At 55.1% G+C, this 15,000-nt stretch overlaps 2 protein-coding genes across 2 annotated transcripts in view; both read left to right on the forward strand.

The window, feature by feature from the left end:
* The window catches only part of LOC142906731 (uncharacterized), a gene marked incomplete at its 5' end in the record, with an annotated part of 80,701 nt that extends 70,622 nt beyond the window's left edge, over nucleotides 1–10,079 (forward strand). The window contains 2 exons of the mRNA XM_076055123.1: nucleotides 9,346–9,398; nucleotides 9,502–10,079. Of these exons, the coding sequence (XP_075911238.1) occupies nucleotides 9,346–9,398; nucleotides 9,502–10,079 (631 nt within the window). The remainder of the gene's footprint in view (nucleotides 1–9,345; nucleotides 9,399–9,501) is intronic.
* Nucleotides 1–15,000, forward strand: part of LOC142906732 (uncharacterized) — a 54,622-nt gene that overhangs the window by 33,387 nt on the left and 6,235 nt on the right. The window contains exon 3 of the mRNA XM_076055124.1: nucleotides 9,346–12,559. Coding sequence (XP_075911239.1) covers nucleotides 10,243–12,559 — 2,317 coding nt within the window. The 5' untranslated portion in view covers nucleotides 9,346–10,242. The remainder of the gene's footprint in view (nucleotides 1–9,345; nucleotides 12,560–15,000) is intronic.

Consider the following 15,000-nt stretch of genomic DNA (forward strand, 5'->3'; position numbering starts at 1 on the left):
TAAGCTGATTTAAACAACTAACTAACGTAGCTTAAGCTGGTTTAAACAACTACCTATCGTAGCTTAAGCTGGTTTAAATAACTAACTAACGTAGCTTAAGCTGGTTTAAACAACTACCTATCGTAGCTTAAGCTGGTTTAAACAACTACCTATCGTAGCTTAAGCTGGTTTAAATAACTAACTAACTAACGTCGCTTAAGCTGATTTAAACAACTAACTAACTAGCATAGCTTAAGCTGGTTTAAACAACTAACGTAGCTTAAGCTGGTATGGGTGGGTGGGTGGATTGTATGGGTGGGTGGATTGTGTGGGTGGGTGGGTGAATTGTGTGGGTGGGTGGATTGTGTGGGTGGGTGGGTGGATTGTGTGGGTGGGTGGATTGTGTGGGTGGGTGGGTGGATTGTGTGGGTGGGTGAATTGTGTGGGTAGGTGGGTGAATTGTGTGGGTGGGTGGGTGAATTGTGTGCGTGGGTGGATTGTATGGGTGGGTGGATTGTGTGGGTGGGTGGGTGGATTGTGTGGGTGGGTGGGTGGATTGTATGGGTGGGTGGATTGTGTGGGTGGGTGGGTGGATTGTATGGATGGGTGGATTGTATGGGTGGGTGGATTGTATGGGTGGGTGGGTGGATTGTATGGTTTGGTGGGTGGGTGGATTGTATGGGTGGGTGGATTGTATGGGTGGGTGGGTGGATTGGGTGTATGGGTGGGTGGATTGTGTGGGTGGGTGGATTGTATGGGTGGGATGGTGGATTGTATGGTTTGATGGGTGGGTGGATTGTATGGGTGGGTGGATTGTGTGGGTGGGTGGATTGGGTGGATGGGTGGGTGGATTGTATGGGTGGGTGGATTGTGTGGGTGGGTGGGTGGATTGTGTGGGTGGGTGGGTGGATTGTGTGGGTGGGTGGATTGTGTGGGTGGGTGGGTGGATTGGGTGGATGGGTGGGTGGATTGTGTGGGTGGGTGGAGTGTGTGGGTGGGTGGGTGGATTGTATGGGTGGATGGATGGGTGGATTGGGTGGGTGGATTGGGTGGATGGGTGGGTGGATTGTGTGGGTGGGTGGGTGGAGTGTGTGGGTGGGTGGATTGTGTGGGTGGGTGGGTGGATTGTGTGGGTGGGTGGGTGGATTGGGTGTATGGGTGGGTGGATTGTGTGGGTGGGTGGATTGTGTGGGTGGGTGGATTGTATGGGTGGGATGGTGGATTGTATGGGTGGGTGGATTGTGTGGGTGGGTGGGTGGATTGGGTGGATGGGTGGGTGGATTGTGTGGGTGGGTGGGTGGATTGTGTGGGTGGGTGGGTGGATTGGGTGGATGGGTGGGTGGATTGTGTGGGTGAGTGGTTGGATGGGTGGGTGGGTGGATTGTATGGTTTGGTGGGTGGGTGGATTGTATGGGTTGGTGGGTGGGTGGGTGGAGGAGTAATTGACAACACGTGTTATGCATTAAGGGCCTTTTCACGGGGTGTGTGGGTGTATGCCTAGCACGTGGTCTTCACGTGGTCTTCACGTGGAAGTCGGCGTCGTGCACCTAGCCTGGCACAAGCACTGTGGTAACACGTCACCGCAACTGGTCTCTGTGTCTGTGTGTGTCTGTGTGTGTGTCTGTCTGTGTGTCTGTGTGTGTCTTTGTCTGAGCACTTGCCTCTACAGTCTGTTAAAGGCTACGCTGGAAATCTTTGTCTGTGTGTGTTTGTGTATTATATTATGATTGTGTGTGTGTCTGTGTGTGCGTGTATGATTTCATGACTGTGTGCGTTTGTGTGTGTCTGTGTGTCTTTGTGTGTGTGTGTGTTTGTGTGTGTGAGCACTTGCCCCTGCAGTCTGTTGCAGGCTACACTGGACATCTTTGTCTTTGTGTGTGAATTATTTGATGATTGTGTGTGTGTCTGTCTGTATGTACGTCTGTGTGTGTCTATGTGTGTCTTTGTGTGTGTGTGTATGATTTGATGACTGTGTGGTGTGTATGTCTGTGTGTCGTTGTATTATTTGATGACTTTGTGCGTGTGTGTGTCTTTGTGTGTGTGTGTATGATTTGATGACTGTGTGTGGTGTGTATGTCTGTGTGTGTGTCTTTGTATTATTTTATGACTTTGTGCGTGTGTGTGTCTATGTGTGTGTCTGTGTGTGTCTGTGTGTCTTTGTGTGTGTGCATGATTTGATGACTGTGTGTGGTGTGTATGTCTGTGTCTGTGTGTCTTTGTATTATTTGATGACTTTGTGCGTGTGTGTGTCTATGTGTGTGTCTGTGTGTGTCTTTGTGTGTGTATTATTTGATGACTGTGTGTGGTGTGTATGTCTGTGTGTGTGTCTGTGTGTGTGTCTGTTTGTCTTTGTGTGTGTGTATGATTTGATGACTGTGTGTGGTGTGTATGTCTGTGTGTGTGTCTGTGTGTGTGTGTCTGTGTACCAGTATTGGGTGTCACCGAGGGAGAGACAAAGGCGGCCGGGCGTGGTGCTGGCCACCCACCCCCTCGTGTACCGTTACCGGCCTTCATAGGTGCTCGCTAACAGCACTTGCCCCTACAGTCTGTTACAGGCTATACGGGGGACCTTTGTCTTTGTGTGCGTGTGTGTGTACGATTTTATGACTGTGTGTGTTTGTCTGTATGTCTATGTGTCTGTGTGTGTCTTTGTCTGTGTGTGTGAGCACTTGCCCCTACAGTCTGTTACAGGCTACATGGGGGATCTTTGTCTTTGTGTGCGTGTGTGTACGATTTTATGACTGTGTGTGTTGTCTGTATGTCTATGTGTCTGTGTGTGTCTTTGTCTGTGTGAGCACTTGCCCCTACAGTCTGTTACAGGCTACACGGGGGATCTTTGTCTCTTGTCTGTGTGTGTGTACGATTTGATGACTGTGTGTTTGTCTGTATGTCTATGTGTCTGTGTGTGTCTTTGTCTGTGTGAGCACTTGCCCCTACAGTCTGTTACAGGCTACACGGGGGATCTTTGTCTCTTGTCTGTGTGTGTGTGTACGATTTGATGACTGTGTGTTTGTCTGTATGTCTATGTGTCTGTGTGTGTCTTTGTCTGTGTGTGTGAGCACTTGCCCCTACAGTCTGTTACAGGCTACACGGGGGATCTTTGTCTTTGTGTGCGTGTGTGTGTACGATTTTATGACTGTGTGTGTTGTCTGTATGTCTATGTGTCTGTGTGTGTCTTTGTGTGTGTGAGCACTTGCCCCTACAGTCTGCTACAGGCTACACGGGGATCTTTGTCTCTTGTCTGTGTGTGTGTGTACGATTTGATGACTGTGTGTGTTTGTCTGTATGTCTATGTGTCTGTGTGTGTCTTTGTCTGTGTGTGTGAGCACTTGCCCCTACAGTCTGTTACAGGCTACACGGGGGATCTTTGTCTTTGTGTGCGTGTGTGTGTACGATTTGATGACTGTGTGTTTGTCTGTATGTCTATGTGTCTGTGTCTTTGTGTGTGTGAGCACTTGCCCCTACAGTATGTTACAGGCTACACGGGGGATCTTTGTCTCTTGTCTGTGTGTGTGTACGATTTGATGACTGTGTGTGTTGTCTGTATGTCTATGTGTCTGTGTGTGTCTTTGTCTGTTTGTGTGAGCACTTGCCCCTACAGTCTGCTACAGGCTACACGGGGGATCTTTGTCTCTTGTCTGTGTGTGTGTGTACGTGTGTTGGAGAATGTGGGGGGGGTGTGTCAGGGAGAGGGAATGTGAGCGTGAGAGGGTGAGTGTGTGTTTGTGAGTGTGTGTTTGTGAGTGTGTGTTTGTGAGTGTGTGTGTGTGAGTGTCAGTGAGTGTGTGTGAGTGTCAGTGAGTGTGTGTGAGTGTTTGTGTGTGTGAGTGAGAGGGTGAGTGTGTGTTTGTGAGTGTGTGTTTGTGTGTGTGTGTCAGTGAGTGTGAGAGGGTGAGTGTGTGTGTGTTTGTGAGTGTTTGTGTGTGTGTCAGTGAGTGTGAGTGAGAGGGTGAGTGTTTGTGAGTGTGTGAGTGAGTGAGTGTTTGTGTGTATGTGAGTGAGTGTGAGTGTTTGTGAGTGAGTGTGAGTGTTTGTGAGTGAGTGTGTGTTTGTGAGTGTTTGTGTCAGTGAGTGAGTGTGTGAGTGAGGGTGAGTTAGTGTTTGTGATGGTGAGTTAGTGTTTGTGAGTGTTTGTGTCAGTGAGTGTGTGAGTGAGTGTGAGTGTTTGTGTGTGTGTGAGTGAGCGTGAGAGGGTGTGTGAGTGTTTGTGTGAGTGAGTGTGAGTGTTTGTGTCAGTGAGTGTGAGTTGTTTGTGAGTGTGTGAGTGAGTGAGTGTGAGTGTTTGTGAGTGTGAGTTGTTTGTGAGTGTTTGTGAGTGTTTTTGTGTGAGTGTTTGTGAGTGTTTGTGAGTGTTTGTGAGTGAGTGTGAGTTAGTGTTTGTGAGAGTGTGTGTGAGTGTTTGTGGGTGTGTGTGAGTGTGGGTGAGTGTGTGTGTGAGTTAGTGTGGGTGAGTGTGTGTGAGTTAGTGTGGGTGAGTGTGTGTGAGTTAGTGTGGGTGAGTGTGTGTGAGTTAGTGTGGGTGAGTGTGTGTGAGTTAGTGTGGGTGAGTGTGTGTGAGTTAGTGTTTGTGAGTGAGTGTGAGTGAGTGTTTGTGAGTGAGTGTGAGTGTTTGTGAGAGTGAGTGTGAGTGTTTGTGTGTGTGTGAGTGTTTGTGAGTGTGGAGTGTGTGTGTGTTTGTGAGTGTGGAGTGTGTGTGTGTGAGTGTGTGAGTGTTTGTGGGTGTGTGTGAGTGTGTGAGTGTGTGTGAGTGTTTGTGGGTGTTTGTGTGTGTGTTTGTGAGTGTGGTGTGTGTGTGTGTGTGAGTGTGTGAGTGTGTGAGTGTTTGTGTGTGTGTGTGAGTGTGTGAGTATTTGTGGGTGTGTGTGTGAGTGTTTGTGGGTGTGTGTGTGTGTGAGTGTGTGAGTGTTTGTGTGTGTGTGTGAGTGTGTGTGTGTTTGTGGGTGTGTGTGTGTGAGTGTTTGTGTGTGTGTGTTTGTGAGTGTGTGTGTTTGTGAGTTAGTGTAGGTGTGTGTGTGAGTGTGTGTGAGTGTTTGTGAGTGTGGGGAGCGGTGGGTGTAGTGGTTAGCGCTACGCTGCGCTATGAACCTGGCGACCCGGGTTCGATTCCCGCTCACGGCCAACACCAGTGACGATTATCTGAACCGGTCCCGGGCCTCCCCTAGGTCGACTCAGCCTCAAATGAGTACCTTTTGCGGTGTGTAAACATTACCACTGGGGAGACAAAGGCGGTCGGGCGTGGTGCTGGCCACCCACCCCCTCGTGTACCGTTCCGGCCTTCATAGGTGCTCGCTAACAGCACTTGCCCCTACAGTCTGTTAAGGCTATATGGGGGATCTTTGTCTTTGTGTGTGTGAGTGAGTGTTTGTGAGTGAGTGTTTGTGAGTGAGTGAGTGCGTGTGTGTGAGTGTTTGTGAGTGTATGTGTGAGTGAGTGTTTGTGAATGTGTGTTTCTCTGTGTCTGTGTGAATGTGTGTTAATGTATGTGTGTCTCTGAATGTATGTATGTCTCTGTGTGTGTGAATGTGTCTCTGTGAATGTGCGTCTGTGTGTTTGTGAATGTGTGTGAGTGTTTGTGAATGTGTGTGTCTCTCTGTGTGTCTGTGTGAATGTATGTGTGTCTCTGTGTGTGTGTGTGAATGTGTGTGTCTGTGTTAATGTACGTGTGTTAATGTATGTGTGTGTCTCTGAATGTACATATGTCTCTGTGTGTGTGAATGTGTCTCTGTGAATGTGCGTCTGTGTGTGTGTGTGAATGTATGTGTGTGTGTGAATGTATGTGTGTGTGTCTGTGAATGTATGTATGTCTCTGTGTGTGTGTATGTGTGTGAATGTGCGTCTGTGTGTGTGTCTGCGTTTGCACTAAAAGTGGGCGGTGATGAATTCCTTCCTCTGTTCCATGTTCCAGATGTGGGCTCAGACACACACACACAGACACACATACAGACACACATACACACATACATACACACATACATACACAGACACACACACACACACAGACACACACACACAGACACACACGGTCACAGACACACACACAGACACACACGTTCCCACACGGTCACACAAACACGGGCACACACACGGATACACAAAGACACACGGACACACACGTACACACACGGACACACACACACACATGTACACACACACGAACACACACAGACACACACACAGACACACGTACACACACAGACACACGTACACACACAGACACACACACAGACACACACACACGTACACACACAGACACACAGACACACGTACACACACACGCGTAACAAAGACAAAGATCCCCCGTGTAGCCTCTACCAGACTGTAGGGGCAAGTGCTGTTAGCGAACAGCGCTGTGTATGAAGGCTACCGGCACTGTGGCATACACAGAAGGGGTGGGTGGCCAGCACCACGCCCGACCGCCTTTGTCTCCCCAGTGGCGATGTTTGGTCTCTGTGTGTCTCTGTGTATCTCTGTGTCTCTATGTGCCTCTGTGTGTCTCTGTGTGTCTCTGTGTGTCTCTATCTCTGTGGGTCTCTATGTCTCTGTGTGTCTCTGTGTATCTCTGTGTGTCTCTGTGCGTCTCTGTGTATCTCTGTGGGTCTCTGTGGGTCTCTGTGTCTCTGTGTATCTCTGTGGGTCTATGTGTATCTCTATGGGTCTCTGTGTATCTCTGTGGGTCTCTATGTATCTCTGTGTGTCTCTGTGTATCTCTGTGTGTCTCTGTGTCTCTGTGGGTCTCTATGTATCTCTGTGGGTCTCTGTGGGTCTCTGTGTATCTCTGTGGGTCTCTATGGGTCTCTATGTGTCTCTGTGTATCTCTGTGGGTCTCTATGTATCTCTGTGGGTCTCTATGTGTCTCTGTGTATCTGTGTGTCTCTATGTATCTCTGTGGGTCTCTGTGTATCTCTGTGGGTCTCTGTGGGTATCTATGTATCTCTGTGGGTCTCTGTGTATCTCTGTGTGTCTCTGTGTATCTCTGTGTGTCTCTATGTGTCTCTGTGTATCTCTGTGTGTCTCTATGTATCTCTGTGGGTCTCTGTGTATCTCTGTGGGTCTCTGTGGGTATCTATGTATCTCTGTGGGTCTCTGTGTATCTCTGTGTGTCTCTGTGTATCTCTGTGTGTCTCTATGTGTCTCTGTGTATCTCTGTGTGTCTCTGTGTATCTCTGTGTGTCTCTATGTATCTCTGTGGGTCTCTGTGTATCTCTGTGTGTCTCTGTGGGTATCTATGTATCTCTGTGGGTCTCTGTGTATCTCTGTGTGTCTCTGTGTATCTCTGTGTGTCTCTATGTGTCTCTGTGTATCTCTGTGTGTCTCTGTGTATCTCTATGTGTCTCTATGTATCTCTGTGTGTCTCTGTGTCTCTGTGGGTCTCTTTGTATCTCTCTGGGTCTCTGTGTGTCTCTGGGTCTCTGTGTGTCTCTATGTATCTCTGTGTGTCACTGTGTATTTCTGTGTGTCTCTGTGTGTCTCTGTGTGTCTCTATGTGTCTCTGTGTGTCTCTGTGCGTCTCTATGTGTCTCTATGTGTAACTGTCTCTATGTATCTCTGTGTGTCTCTGTGCGTCTCTGTGGGTCTGTAATGACGACTACGATGGGTCGCTGCAGAGACAACTCCGTAGTTGGGAGCTTCACGACCCTAACGGAGTCACCACGAGGGGTAGAATAGTCAGAGTTGAGTTGACGCCCTTAGAGAAGTTGTCTACTGCTGTGACACGCCTCACTTGACGCAGCCTTAGTCAACACACACACACACTCATCACACACACACTCATCACACACACACACACAGACTCATCACACACACACTCATCACACACACACTCATCACACACACACACACAGACTCATCACACACACACACAGACTCATCACACACACAGACTCATCACACACACACTCATCACACACACACACACTCATCACACACACACTCATCACACACACACTCATCACACACACACACAGACTCATCACACACACACTCATCACACACACACTCATCACACACACACAGAGACTCATCACACACACACTCATCACACACACACAGACTCATCACACACACACTCATCACACTCATCACACACACACTCATCACACACACACTCATCACACACACACACACAGACTCATCACACACACACTCATCACACACACACTCATCACACACACACTCATCACACACACACTCATCACACACACACTCATCACACACACACTCATCACACACACACACTCATCACACACACACTCATCACACACACACAGAGACTCATCACACACACATCACACACACACTCATCACACACACAGAGACTCATCACACACACATCACACACACACTCATCACACACACAGAGACTCATCACACACACATCACACACACACTCATCACACACACAGAGACTCATCACACACACACAGAGACTCATCACACACACACTCATCACACACACACGCATCACACACACACTCATCACACACACACACAGAGACCCATAGACTCATCACACACACAGAGGCTCATCACACACACAGACTCATCACACACACAGACTCATTACACACACAGAGATTCATCACGCACACACACACAGACTCACCACACACACACACACAGACTCATCACACACACACAGACCCATAGACTCATCACACACATACACAGACTCATCACACACAGACTCATCACACACACACACAGACCCATAGACTCATCACACACAGATATACCCATAGACTCATCACACACAGAGACCCATAGACTCATCACACACACACCCAGACCCATAGACTCATCACACACAGACTCATCACACATAGACTTATCACACACAGAGACCCATAGACTCATCACACACACGTAGACCCATAGACTCATCACACACACACAGACCCACAGACTCATCACACACAGATATCCATAGACTCATCACACACAGAGACCCATACTACTTATCACACACACAGAGACACATAGACTCATCACACACACACAGACTCATAGACTCATCACACACACACAGAGACCCATAGACTCATCACACACACAGAGACCCATAGACTCATCACACACAGATACCCATAGACTCACACACACACAGAGACCCATAGACTCATCACACACAGACCCATAAACTCACCACACACACAGAGACCCACAGACTCACCACACAGAGACCCATAGACTCACCACACAGAGACCCATAGACTCATCACACAGAGACCCATAGACTCATCACACACAGAGACCCATAGACTCACAGCGACTGCTTGTTAAGTATAATTCCCTCTGCGGCTCCGTGTCTGGGAGATTCCGTACCCGATCTTCCCCCCCCCACCCCCGCCCCCGTTCTGTCTCCCGCAGGCCTCTCCCTGCGTGCACCGTGCCTGGCACGGACACCACGCCCCTTGTGGCCGGCAACGTCGTCGTTTCAAGGGCTATGGATATTTAGCGGTCTTCTTTTTATCTTTTTAATGAACGCACAAATGAGTTGCCTCTGAACTCGCCGGCTGAGCCCAGCTTTCAACTCGCCGCCGAACTCACCAAGGGCTCCTCGCTGGACTCACCGAGGACTCGCCAAGGACTCGTCGCTGGGCTCACCGAGGACCAACGAGGACTCGTCGCTGGACTCGCCAAGGACTCGTGACTGGACTCACCGAGGACTCGCCAAGGACTCCTCGCTGGGCCCACCGAGGACCAACGAGGACTCGTCGCTGGACTCGCCAAGGACTCGTGACTGGACTCACCGAGGGCTCGTCGCTGGACTCACCGAGGACTCGCCAAGGACTCGCTGCATCGAGGACTCATCACTGAGCTCACCGAGGACTCGTCACTGGGCTCACCGAGGACCAACGAGGACTCGTCGCTGGACTCGCCAAGGACTCGTCGCTGGACTCACCGAGGACCAACGAGGACTCGTCGCTGGACTCGCCAAGGACTCCTCGCTGGACTCACCGAAGACCACCGAGGACTCGCCAAGGACTCGTCACTGGGCTCACCGAGGACTCGTCGCTGGACTCACCGAGGACTCGCCACACCGAGGACTCGCCACTGAACTCACCGACTCCTCGCCGCCGCCTCTGAGGCCAGCAAGCTAACCGAGCCGGCAGCCCGGCGCCGGTGGCGGCCGCCTTTTCCGGAGATGTGAGGTCGGGCGCCGGCTCTGCTAGCAGCTCGGCTCCCACCGCCACCGCCGCTCTCACCGCTCCCACCGGCTCCCACCGGCGTCACCGGCGTCACCGGCGACCCACCGCGAGCGACATGCCGGAGGAGCCGGCAAAGTGGACCGGCGCCGACGCCGACGCCGACGACGACGACCTGGTCATCGTCGTCTCGTCGTCGCCGCCGCCGCCGCCGCCGGCCCCGGCACGCACCACGTGCGGGGTCTGTGGCCGCGGCTTCCGGCTCGGCTCGGCGCTGCGCGAGCACCGGCGGCGCTGCAGGCGACGGCTCGGCGGTGCCGGGGCGGGGGGGGGAGGGGGGGAGGGAGAGGGGGGGGGGCGCTGCGCCAGGTTCACGTCGCGCGCCGGCGACGCCGACGACGCCGACGACGCCGACGTGACGGTGATCTCGTCAACCGAGGAGGCGGAGGAGGTGGAGGAGGCGGAGGAGGTGGATGGAGGAGGAGGAGGAGGAGGCGGCGGAGGCGGGTCGGCGGGGAGTTTGCTGGAAGCGGCCCGGACGCTCGTGGCCTTGGGGTCCGACCGGCAGCAAGGCGGCGGAGGCGGGGCGCCGGCGCCGGCGCCGGCCCGGCACGACAAGGCCGGGGCGGCTCCCGATGGCGGGCCGCGGGATTCGGCGAGACGCCTCCTTCCCGGCGCGACCAAGCGGTCGCGGAGGGCCGACGGCCGGCGGTCCGAAGGCGACGGGGAGCCGGGCGGCGCCGGCGGCGATCCGGCGCCCCCGCGGGCGACGCGTTCGCGGGGCCCGGCGCCGGCACCGCTCGGCGCCGGCGTGCCGATGACGAGGAGCCGCCGCCTGCTCGTGTCCGTCGGCGGGCTGACCGGAAGGACGTCGGCGGCGGCGACGACGCCGCCGGAGCCGCCGCAGCCGCCGACGACCAGAGCCAGGAGCAAGGCGGCGGCGTCGGCGCCGGCGACGGCGCCGGCGGTGCCGGCGCCGACGCCAGAGCGGCGGGCGAGCCGCGGTGACAAGCGTGGATCCGGCGGCGGCAACCCGGAGAAGGTGAACTTCCTGGTGCGTCTCGGGCTGGTGCCGGCCGGGCTCGCCGCTCGGTTGCCGGCGCCGGCGGTGCGGGCTTGCGGCCTGGACCCCGTGATCTCGCTGAGCGTGCGGCGCCAGCTGGCGCCGGACCACGGCGACCCCGGCTGGCCGGCGCCGGCGCTGGGGCCGAACGGGCGGCCCCAGCGCAGCTGCCAGCGCAGGGGGCCGCACGGCGGCTTCGCTGTCCTGGCGCCGCCGCCGGCGCCGGCGCCGCCACCGCTGCCACCGCCGGCACCGCCGGCGGCGGCGCCGGCGGCGGTGCCGATCGCGCCGATCGGGCCGACGGCGGCGAAGCGGCCGAGGAGTTCCGGCGCGGCGGCGGCGGCGGCGGTGAAGGAGTGCCTGGACTGCGGCCGCGTGTTCGAGACGAGGCAGCGCCTGCTGCGCCACGTACGCACCCACAAGCGCGCCGGCAACGGCAACGGCAACGACGCGGCAGCGGCGGCAGCGGCGGCACCGGCGACCGCCGTCGCCGCCGTCCCGAGGAGGGGCGAGCGGCGGCGGCCGCCGGCGTTCGAGGTTCCGGTGCCGGCTCCGGTTCGTCGTTCGGCCCCGGCGGCGGCGGTGCCGCCGAGTCGCGTCGCGGTTCACACGGAAGCTCCGGCGCCGCCGCCGCCACCGGCTGCGGCTGCCGTTGTCGTGCCGCCGGTGGAGCGGGAGACCCCGGAATCGTCGGTCGCGGCGGCTCTCGCGCCGATCGTGGCGCGAGCCATCGCGGCGCTCGCCGGTGGCCCCGTGGCTCCGGCGCCGCTCGCGACGCCACCGGCGGAGCCTCCCTCCGTGCCGCCGGCGGCGGCGGCGGCCGTGCCGACGGCCGTGCCGACGGCCGTGCCGGCGGCAGCGGCGGCTCCGCCGTCGGCTGCGGCGTCCGTCTCGAGCGACGGTGCACCGGTGGTCATTTTGCCGGCGCCGCCGCCGGTCGACAAATTGGAGGCCGCTTCCGGAGCGGCGCAAGCGAACCAGGAGCCGGCGGTGGCGGCGGTGGCGCCGTGGCGGCCGCACCCCGTCGCGGAGCAGCTGGTGCGGCAGAGGAGCGCGTCGGCCGGCGCCAGGTTGCCGGCGGCTCCGGCGGCTCCGGCGGCTCCGGCGGCTCCGGCGGCACCGGCGGCACCGGCGGCACCGGCGGCACCGGCGGCGCCGGCGGTGCCGGCGGCGGTGAGGCCTGGGGGTCCGACCCTGCCGGCGGGGGTGGCGCTGATGGTGAGCGGCCACGGCTGGCCGGCAGCTTGGAGATGCCCCGATGGTGGTGGCGGTGGTGGCGGTGGTGGCGGTGGTGGCGGTGGTGGCACGGTGCCCACGGTGTCGGCCGTGGTGAAGGCGCTGCCATCATCGTCGTCGCGCTCCTTCTCAACAGGTGAGAGGATCGGTGTGGTAGAGTTGTTGTTGTTGTTGTTGTGTCTGTGTGTGTGTCTGTGTGTCTGTGTGTGTGTGTCTGTGTGTCTGTCTGTGTGTGTCTCTGTGTGTGTGTCTGTGTGTGTGTGTCTGTGTGTCTCTCTGTGTGTCTCTCTGTGTGTCTCTGTGTGTGTGTGTGTCTGTGTGTCTCTCTGTGTGTCTCTCTGTGTGTCTGTGTGTCTCTCTGTGTGTCTCTCTGTGTGTCTCTCTGTGTGTCTCTCTGTGTGTCTCTCTGTGTGTGTGCCGGACGGGCAACTCTGTCGTGGACAGTGCCGTGGGCGGGAGGGCCAATTCCCATTGGCCTTTCCCCTCATGGCGTCTGTGACCACCACAGTAGCTAAACGGGGGCTCTGGACGGGTGCGAGGGGTTAGTAACCCCTCCACCTTCAATTAATTACCGCTAAACCACAAATGAAAATATATAACTAATAAGCTTGTGCCAGAGGCCCCGGGGGGACAGGCGTCTATGACGTCTCCTGGCCAAACCCCAATTGGTTGAGCCAGGAGATTGAATCTCTACCCTCGGGGCTCCTCCAGAAACAACGAAAAGCCACTACGGGTGGCCACGTGGAATGTTCGAATGCTCACTGCGGAGGAGAGGCTGCCACTCCTCTGTCGGGAGCTGGACCGGTACCGCCCATCAACCAGAGGCGAGGAGTGGTGGTCGTGGTTACTTATGCCCCCACTGAAGACGAACATCCGTGGAGGGATGCAGGCAAAGCCGATGAGTCAGATGCCTTCTATGACCTCCTGTCACAGGTGCTTGCTAAAGTGGCCCCTTGGGGATAGAGTCATCTTGTTGGGTGACTTCAATGCCCGAGTTGGTCATGATGCCGGCACCTGGTCTGGAGTGATTTGAAGGCATGGGCCAGATCAGCTCAATAACAACGGTAGGAGGCTGCTAGATTTTTGTGCAGCCCATGGGCTTGTAATTACCAACACGCTGTTCCGGCATTGGCGCATCCACACAACATCATGGATGCATGCCGGGTCCAAGCAAGAACATCTGCTGGACTACATAGTGACAGAACAGCGGATGCGAGCCCATGTCCTTGACACCAGGATCTACCGTGGAGCTGATCTCCCCTCTGACCATCGACTTGTCATCTGTAAAATGTGCCTGCCATTCTTCCACTCTGGTGGTGGGTGTACACCCAGGACCCCATTCAAATATAAGGTGGCCTGGTATCATCTAGCTGATGAAAGTTGCAAGAGAGAATTTCATCATCGCTTGCGATGATGAGGAGGCTTACCGCAGCCTTTGCTCGGAGGTTCGGAGAGCCGTGAGGCGCTGCAAGGATGGGTGGTGGTCGCGGGTTGCTGAGGAGATGGAGTCTGCCTCAATGGCCCGCGATCACAAATCCCTATTTAACTCCATCAAAAAAGTAACCTGCAGCGCCACACCTATTACCATTATTAGGGGAAAAAACGGTGATCCAATCTCTGACCCCAGGAACAGGTTTGCAGATTTGCTGAGCATTTCTTTGAAGTCCTGGGGGAGGGGAAATCCCTAAGCCAGGAACACAACGTGGGACAAAGTGGGGATGACTCTGCTGAGGCTGCGGTGCCTCAAATATTGGAAGAAGTCACCCCCTGTGAGTGGCTGGCTGAGGTGCCATCTGTTGAGGAAGTACTGAAGGTGATCCAGAGTCTGAGACCAGGAAAGGCACCGGGCAGAGATGATCTCCCAAGCGAAATGCTGAGGGAGGGTCGCGTTTGTGCACAGACTGCCCTATATGACATCATAACAACGGTCTGGACCACTGGACGGGTTCCGCAGGATTGGAAGGATGCCCTTGTGGTCCCCCTCTTTAAGAATAGGGACCGCACAGACTGTAACAACTACAGGGGCATCTCACTCCTCAGTTTGCCGGGAAAGGTCCTGGCAAGGATTATTCAACATCGCCTTGCCAGGCACGCTGAGGAGAGGCTTGCGGAGCCCCAATGTGGTTTCAGGAAAGGGCGATCCTGCACAGATGCCACATTCTCTGTCCGTTTGCTACAGCAGAGGTGTAGGGAATTCCAACAAGACCTACATCTCTGCTTTATGGACCTGGTCAAGGCCTATGATACCATCGGTAGGCCTGGGCTCTGGGTTATTCTTTCGGAGTCCCTAACCCTCTGCTCACGATCATTAAGGACCTTCATGATGGTGAGCGGATCCGGGTAAAACTACGTGGTCGGGAGTCGGAGCCATTCCCTGTTAACCTTGGGGTGCGACAGGGATATCCTCTGGCTCCCACATTATTTAACATCTTTTTCAACCATGTAGTTCATGAAGCCTTTGATGGCTGTACCAGAGGAATTTCCATCTGGTACAGATATAATGGGAGGCTGATCGATGCCTGGATGCGGTCAAGGGATGGCTCCCTATTGGTCAACCACGTTATGTATGCCAATGAT

This window comes from Petromyzon marinus, chromosome 69 (assembly GCF_048934315.1).
Source record: "Petromyzon marinus isolate PM22_M1 ecotype Great Lakes invasive population chromosome 69, UKy_Petmar_22M1.pri1.0, whole genome shotgun sequence".
Lineage (NCBI taxonomy): Eukaryota > Metazoa > Chordata > Hyperoartia > Petromyzontiformes > Petromyzontidae > Petromyzon > Petromyzon marinus.